The sequence below is a fragment of the Brassica oleracea genome, unplaced genomic scaffold (assembly GCF_000695525.1).
Source record: "Brassica oleracea var. oleracea cultivar TO1000 unplaced genomic scaffold, BOL UnpScaffold00640, whole genome shotgun sequence".
In the NCBI taxonomy this organism is placed as follows: domain Eukaryota; kingdom Viridiplantae; phylum Streptophyta; class Magnoliopsida; order Brassicales; family Brassicaceae; genus Brassica; species Brassica oleracea.
In genome coordinates, this window is record NW_013617430.1 from 59,364 (window position 1) to 68,051 (window position 8,688).

At 48.0% G+C, this 8,688-nt stretch overlaps 1 protein-coding gene across 1 annotated transcript in view; it reads left to right on the forward strand.

The window, feature by feature from the left end:
• The window catches only part of LOC106319843, a 28,458-nt gene extending 21,023 nt beyond the window's left edge, over positions 1–7,435 (forward strand). Inside the window, exons 8-12 of the mRNA XM_013758244.1 lie at positions 5,682–5,948; positions 6,299–6,424; positions 6,493–6,842; positions 6,917–7,201; positions 7,262–7,435. Coding sequence (XP_013613698.1) covers positions 5,682–5,948; positions 6,299–6,424; positions 6,493–6,842; positions 6,917–7,201; positions 7,262–7,435 — 1,202 coding nt within the window. The remainder of the gene's footprint in view (positions 1–5,681; positions 5,949–6,298; positions 6,425–6,492; positions 6,843–6,916; positions 7,202–7,261) is intronic.
• Positions 7,436–8,688: the final 1,253 nt, after the last annotated feature.

Genomic DNA, 8,688 nt, shown 5'->3' on the forward strand with positions numbered 1-8,688 from the left:
GTACCTCAAACTGGTCCAAAAACTAGCTCAAAAGTTTGACTATTTTGCCATTACGCGAATTCATTGTTCCGAAAACGTCCAGGCAGAAGCTCTCGCGGCCTTAGCATCAAGTTCTGACCCAGGACTTAAAAATGTAATTTCGGTCGAGTTCATCGAACATCCGAGCATCGGACCACCAATCGTCATTAACCTCATAGAAGGTCAAGATGACGAGGAAGAAGAAGTTACAATACAACCGCAATCGGAGCAATCTGATTACGGCTGCGTTACCCCATGGCTGCAGACAATTCGAGACTACATTAACAGTGGACGGTGAAATGGGCAGCCCGCAAAGTCCGAACACAGGCCGCGCGCTACGTAACAGTGGACGGCGAAATTTACAAATGGAGATTTTCCGGACCACTCATGACATGCCTGGAAGGGGAAAAAGCAAGAAAGGTGATGGAGGAAGTACATTCTGGGTCCTGCGGCAACCATTCCGGTGGAAGATCGCTGGCAGTGAAAATCAAACGCCATGGATACTACTGGCCAACGATGATCGGAGATTGCGAGAAGTTCTGATGGAAGAAGTACATTATGGGTCCTGCGGCAATCATTCCGGCGGAAGATCACTGGCAGTGAAGTTCTCTCCTCCATCACATCGCCCTATTCCTTTATGCGCTGGGCCATGGATATCGTCGAAACCCTTCATAATTCAAAGCAAAAGCGTTTCCTTTTAGTCCTCCCCGATTTCTTTTCAAAATGGGTAGAGGCAGATTCGTACGCGAGTATAAAAGATGTCCAAGTCGAAAGTTTCGTATGGAGAAACATCATCTGTAGGCATGGAGTTCCTTACGAGATCGTAACCGATAATGGATCTCAGTTTATCTCCACCCAGTTCGAGGCGTTCTGCGAAAAATGGAAGATACGACTTAACAAGTCAACACCCAGGTATCCGCAGTGTAACGGACAGACCGAAATGATTAATAAAACCATTCTCGACGGGCTGAAGAAACGCTTAGAGGCCAAAAAAGGCAGGTGGGCCGACGAACTCGAGGAAGTCCTCTAGTCCCACCGTACTACCCCGAGGCGAGCAACGGGAGAAATCCCTTTCGCTCTGGTGTACGGAACGGAAGGCATGATTCCCGCAGAAGTAGAGTTCCCCGGTGTTCGAAGAAGATTACATCCCGAACAATAGGAGCTCAATAACGCCATGCTCCTGGATAATCTCGATCTCATTAACAAGCGCCGAGATCGAGCACTCATCCGAATCCAAAATTATCAACACGCAGCCGCAAAGTACTATAATTCCAACGTACGGAATCGCAGATTTAACCAAAGGAGATCTGGTCCTTCGCAAAGTCTTCCAAAACACCGCTGAACGAAACGCGGGAAAACTTGGAGAAAACTAGGAAGGATCCTATAAAATCGAAAAAGTCGTCCGACCGGGCTGCTACGAAATAGCCAACATGCAAGGCATAAAAATTCCAAGGACCTAGAAGGCGATGCATCTCAAAAAATACTATCATTAAACAAACCAACTCGCAATGACCGAACTATGAGATGGCTTGATCTCCATAAGGAGTACGTAGGCAGTTTGTCGAAAGGCAAATTCAGCTTTCCCCCTCTATTGGCAAATTCAGCTGTCCCCCCTCATTAAAAAGGGGGGGGGAGGGAGTCAATACGTAAACTCGTATACTCTCAAATTCGAAAACATCCGACCACACCTTCGATGTTTCCGACATATCTTAACCAAGCAAATTATTCGCAAAATATTTTCGATATTCGGAAATAAAATAGCCATTACGGAGAAGCAGCCTTTTGCATCGCGAGACGTCGCGAGAGATGCCTCAAGAGTTACTTCTTCCGAACAACGAAAACGGACACTCCGTCAAAAAACGAACATTTTAACACATATTTCGCGCAAAAAATCTAAACGACGGCATCTGCCGCCAAGTCCGGTGCTGATCACATCGAACTCTTGAACGTCCTAAACAGACATAGCCATCTCACGAAGATGACTCTCTTACATCCGACACAAGGATAATAGCGCTATAAAAGAAACCCAAAATTTTGGTCCAGCACTTCCGGTTGGCTTAAAAATTGTCTCCGGAGAGATGCTCTATTCATATCTAACAAGTCATATAAGCCGAGAACCTATCGCGGACTTTAAATCGGTACGAATCAGGTTAAAATCGCGATAGATAAATTGATAGCCGGCTAGTCACCGCATAAAATCTTAAAACCGAAAGTAAACCTAGGTCATGCCCTAAAACTAGCGCACTGGTCTCTAACATCTCAAGGCATGATATCCAAAAGATACGAGATCCCAAAACAATGCCTCTATGTTTATATTCAATATCTTCAGATATCCCGCAAAGTCTATATCGCGCAGAAAAACTCTCGAAACGGATCTCGAACAAAACATTTCACATCGAAGAAGGATATGAGACGACAACTCATCACCCTCCTTCCGCGCCATACGAAAACTTATGAAAAATGCAACTAGATCACCTTGTCATAAAAAGAAAGCCGCAGAGCGGCATGGATTCAAAGCCACATACGGCCAGTCCCGAAATATTAAATAAGGCCATTGAAGGCCGAAACATTGAACATAAAAAAAATCTCTCGCAAGAGATCTAACCAAAGTCATCCTCGGAACTCACGCTCACTCTTCACCCGTTGCTTCGTCCAAGCCTGGAGCCGCGTCACCTCCGCCTTCTCCGAGTACCGGATCTTTCCCTACTAAGCCTTCTGAACACGTCGGAAAAAAGAACGCGGATTTCAGGTCAGCTAGGATGAGATCGAAATCTCCATCCACGACTGCCAAATCTCCCTTGCAGCCGGACAGTCGGGCCTCTTCGGCCTCTAAGGTTGGAGGAGAGTCACTCTGGAACGACTGAACCACGGCCACCCCGCCCTCAATCGTCGCCAAGGCTAAATTCCTGCTCTGGATGCACTCGAGAGAGCCCAGAAAGGCAGAGATCTTCGCCAAGCAAGCCTGAAACTCAGAACGAAGAGCGTCCGTGGCCTCTCGGATCCTGCGGCTCGCTAATCCTGCATCGCCCTCGATCTGACGCTGAAGCCGACGCACCTCCGAAGATTTGGCTTTCCTGGCTTTTTTCTCCTTAAGCAGTGAACTCGCCGTCTTCCCGAGGTCCCTCTCGAGCTCCCCTATTGCGACCTCAACTTTTGACACTTTCACGGAGTGAGAATCCTTGACAGCCGTCAGCATGGCCTGCGAGAGTTCCCGCGTCTCGCGGAGTTACGACCTCGGCCCCGTGACCCGGAGCAATGGCCAGTGCAGAAGAGGATGGGAACTCGGCGCCATCTCGAACCTGTTCCTTCTCGGCTTGGCGACGAACTAGTCTCTCTTGAAAGGAGAGATGGTCAGCAACGCAAGCCGGCGCCTCGACTGGATAAGCCAGAATCGGAGCCGGAGAGGTGGCCTCGCCCATCTCAACATCGGAAATTCTCTTGTCGCCGTGGGAAGAAGACATGTTGAAGGCGAAAGATTTGGAGCTAGAGAGGTTTCGGAGGTTTGAAGAAGGGAAGGTGTGAAGCAAATGAATGACAAGAGCTCACTACTTATAGAAGTATGAGCTCGGAACTTTATATTTTTAATATATACTTTCTCAAGAATTTTCTTCCGCGGAGTTTAAAGGAAACTTCGCCCAATACGCCTAACTTTGCCAAAATCGTCAAACCGCGCGCTAGAGTCTCGACTCTAACGAGCAGGGGGGCTAACTGTTGGGGTCAAAAACGGTTACGACGAAGTTAACATTCAAAACGTCCGAAGAAGAAAACGAGAAAAGTTTCTCCGACAAATACTTTTTCGAAATAGATTCTTCCTTACGAAAAGCTTTGCGGAGGAAACACGAAACATCGGACAAGAGCTTGAAAAAGGTCGCTACACAGCGACCAAACGCGTGTTCCACTCGATCGCTACGCAGCGACCAAACGCGTGTTCCACTCGATCGCTACGTAGCGACCGAGCGTCCGTTCCGCTCGGTCGCTACGTAGTGACCAAGCGTTCGTTCCGCTCGGTCACTATGTAGCGACCGAGCTCGAGCCGAAGCTTGGTCGCTACGTAGCGACCGAGCGTCCGTTCCGCTCGGTCGCTACGTAGTGACCAAGCGTTCGTTCCGCTCGGTCACTATGTAGCGACCGAGCTCGAGCCGAAGCTTGGTCGCTACGTAGCGACCGAGCATTCGCTCCGCTCAATCGCTATGTAGTGACCGAGCGTCCGTTCCAAAGAAGACGGCCCAAAGGGACTTAAGACATGACTCGAGGCCAAACTTACGATTTCTTAACCAACAGCCCGTAGACCGCATGACGGTTTACGCTTGGTTCGTAAGGAAAGATAAATGTCAAGTTTCCGCGGATAAATACGAAGTTTTGAAGATAATTACGAAGATCGGAAAAAATGGAATATCTCCATTTTTACGCTATGATGGCGTAAGAGCAGAAGAGGGAAAGCGCAAAACGACCTAGGAGCCAGTATATAAGGAGTCCTAGGCGAGAAGCATAAGGGAACCTTTTCTCAGAGCAGACTTAGCACTTAGAGCGATTAGGCATATTTCCGTTTTTGTTATTCAAGCTGCGACTCAACTAGGTTATTGCCGTCTTAGGGTTTTAGAACTAGGAATCTCGCCGACAGCTCTTGTAGCCCAGGCTCTTACCTTGTTGTAACGCTCAAACGCGAATTCGGAATAAGATCTACTTTGCTCTCTTTTCGATTTCTTGTACTTTATCGTTGTTATTTTCGTGTTCTGATTGCTTGGCTGTGGTATTAGCAGATATCCGGGACCTCTGGGAAATTAGGGTTTTCCTAGTTTCCTTATTTAAACGGAAATCGACAGTGTGAATTTCGGTTCCCACACTGCACTTAACCATATCAACACGCAATAATAGAAAACATGATGCATCCTAGCCCTAGTCCTTGTCAGGTTATTAACTCAATCTTAATTCCTTCCATCTCAACTTAGCCCATGCTAAACTAAGTCTGATTCCATAATTAAAATAACCCTAAGGACTCTATCACCCAGTAACGTGATCATTCTAATTTATATGCAAACTCGATCTACCCTAAATTCCAAGTGGAATTCAAACAAACCAACTCACAGTGTTCTAGGCGAGAGGCAGCTGGTTGATCGGAGAAGACTTAGCCAAAAACCAATAGACGACTTGACACCACGTCCTTGACTCATGCATTGAGACACCTCGAGCTTCTCGGTTCATTTGCGCGATTTCGATCCTTCCGGTGAATTTTTGACCCGCGATCAATACCAAATATTTTCCTGCTCCCTTTCTGATGCTCTGAATATTTTTAATAAACTCCAAAATATTTCTGACCTTGACAGAAAATATTTTCCAATCCTTCGGCTTCATCGAAGACTTCCATAATACCGAAATTAGGGTTTTTATCTAATTTTGGGTTTTCCCGTCGTGCTTCAATCCCGTCGTGCTTGCTTCCCGTCCTGCTTAATTCCCGTCCTGCTTCCGACTTATGATGTCTCCAGGATAATATTTTACAGATATGAAGATTTTCCGAGAAAACTTTGTGATGAAAAAACGTCGGTCTTCAAAAACGTCGAGCTTCTAAACCGTTGTGCTTCCAAAAACGTGATGCTTTCAAAACATCCGTCTAATCAATCTAAGACATCCTCTAACTATGGTCGAGCAAATTATTCGACTCATAGTTCACTCACGATCAATTCTCGCCCGTGACTCGACCACCACAAAGATACTCGACCATTCGACGATAGGAGTGGACGAAGTTGCGAACTGGCAAGCGAAGTATCATCTTTCCGATGACGTTGTCATTAGGATTCCGGGTCCTATAGATACAGTTTTGGACTTTGAGGTTGACGAGGTCCCGGTGTATGAAGGGTTTTTCGAGTCGGGCTTTAGAGATAGAGTTCCCTCGCTGGTGGTGAAGGTGTCGGAGGCGCTGGAGATCTCTCCTGGTCAGCTGAATCCCCCTTCCTAGAGGACTTTGATAGCTTTGCAGAACTTAGGAGATCTTGAAGGTCTCACTATCGGGGTCGCCGAGGTTCTATATTCATATGCTATTACCCAACTGAACGGTGGTGAAAGGAGATACCACCTGCATCCTCGCGGCAGAGAGCTTTCAGTTCAGGAGATTGCGAAGAAAAATAGAAAGCGCGTCCCGTCTTTTGATGGTCGCTGGACCGAGAAGTTTGCTTTCATGTACCTCCCGGGTTTCTCCACTGTCTGGTGCACATCTGGTGGGTAATAAGAGTCGCGAGGGTGATGGTTGTATCGCGAAACTAACGTTTCTTGCTTCCTTTTGCAGATATTTCTAGTGTGGATCCATCTTTTGGAGAGAAGACGATCAAGCAGGTACTGGAACTCCCCATCGAGCGTCGCCAGGTCCCTTTTCTTGTGAGCAAAGAAGTTTTGGAGCGTTGCAACATCTGGGGTAAGCTCCGATCTCTCTTTTTGTTTACTGCAAAAAATTCGCTGAGATGTATTAGCGCCGTGCTTCAGGTAATATGTCGGGATCCAAAGGTGTAGTGGCGCTGGCAGAGTATAAGAGGGCTTTTGAGGTTATGTCGGCGAAGAAAGCTGGGCCTAAGAAGGCTGCCCCTAGTGAGAACGACGATGAGGTCCAGTTCATCAAGAGCAACAAGCGTCAGGCCGCGACTGCTTTAGTTTCTTCTTCTAAAAAGAAGTCTAGGGCTTCGGGATCTACCCCGAGGGTTTCTCCATCGTCGTCGAGCGATCCAGCCATGGTTTTGGCCAACCTCAACACTAAGGTGTTCCCTTTGACTCCGGTGATTCTTCCAGATGGGGATTCTTCAGCTTCCATCCAACTCATCCAGGGTGATCTCCTCCAGGTAACATGCTGCCTTCCTTTTAACTTCTTCTGGTATCTCGTTTTCTCTTGCTAACGATCGATTTATTTCTGCAGGCGATGTCTCAGCTGTTCCATCTTTGCGAGAGGATGGGTGATCATGCTTCGCTCAAAGCTGACCTAGCTGAGTTGACTTTCCAGCTACGTGAGGAGAAGGACAACGTCCTTGCCAAGGAGAAGGAGATCAAAGCTCTGAAGCTTAAGGTGAGGAACCAAGATGAAGCTGGGTCACTGGCTGCAGCAAAGAACGTGTCCCTGAGGGAGCAGTTGGAGCGGCGGGAGGAGGAGGTATGCGACCTGAGATGCACCACGGAGACCTTTGATGCTGAGAAGACTATGGCGGTGAGCGTCGCCATAGTGGTGGCTCCCTGGGAGTTCATGAGGGTGTGGATCAACCATTAGACGGATAGATGGGATCTCGAAGGTGCGCTGAAGCAATACATGATGGTGAAAACCTTTGAAGCTGAGTTCCAGGGGCTCCCTGCTTCTACCTTCAAGGGAGAGCAATCGATCCCGAGCGGGACTGAGACTGAGAAGACTCCGGAGCCTGTCACCGATGATCCTCCTGCCTCCTGATCCTTATCTGAAGTTTTCAACCCCTTAGGGGTTTCTTCTGTGTTGTATCTGCCCTCTGCGAGGGTTTAAAAACCCATCTTCAGGCCTTCGTGCCTTTTTATTTTGTAAAACATTGGCCCTGCTATGGCCTTTCTTTTTTCTTTTTTAAAGAACACCTTCGGATTTTCAATTTTACTCTAGCTTCTGCGTAGTGGACCCTTTGGCCATGCACTAGTTTAGTTTCCAAAGCGGGACCTCCGTTGATGATCTCCTTTCTTGAGAGATAGCAGGGTGCGTTCTTCAGAATCGGAGACTTAGGAGTTGAGACTCCGGGGAACAGATCATAGGTCTATTTTGAGATAACGGGGTTTCCCCGGACCTGGAGGCTCCGTGCGGGTGTCTCTTTTTAGGAATACGGAGATTATTTGATGTGCCCGGAGAAATGGGCTCTGAACCCGGAGGTTTAGAATATGGACTCTTGAAGTCTAGAGACAACTCTCGTAATCCGGAGATTATGTGGAGATCCGAGGTCGTCTAGGAACTCGGAGGTCGCGGAGGAGGAGCAGAGGCTCTCCTTGGATCCTTAGATCGCGTTTGGGACCCAGAGGTTCCTATCAGACCACGAGGTCTTTTATCTGGGATCCGGAGGTCTTCTATTTGGCTCCTGGGACCGAGACTGGGGCCCGGGGGCGATGTAGGAATCTGGAGATTTCCTGATTAGATCCGGAGATCGTGGTTGGAACCCAGAGGTTTCTGTGATTGGACCCGAAGGTCGTATGAGAGTGCAGGGTTGTTCCTTAGATCCGGAGATCGTATCGAGACCCTGGTGTACTTGGACCCTAAGGTCGCATGGGAACCCGAAGGTCCTTTAGGGATGTAATGATCCCAATGCGCCCTAGGCTGCACAGGGGTTCTATCTTTTTTTTTTCTAGAATCGTATTAGGCCTTTGAGGCCGTGTTGGAACCCGGAGGTTTGGATCCGAATATCGTTATTTAGATCCCGGAGGTTCTTTGAAGTTGTAATGACGCCGATGCGCCCTAGGCTGCACAGGGGTTCTAACTTCTTTTTAACTTTGGAACCCTGAGGCCGTATAGGAACCCGGAGGTTCTTCCTTAGACCCTGAGATCTTTGATTGAACCCGGAGGCTATAGGGGAACCCGGAGGTTCTTCCTTAGATTTTATGCGTAGGACCCGTAATCGTTTGGGGAACCTTGGGTTTCCTCTTTAGATCGGGGGCTCGCATAAGGACCCGGAGTTCCTTGGGAACCCGGAA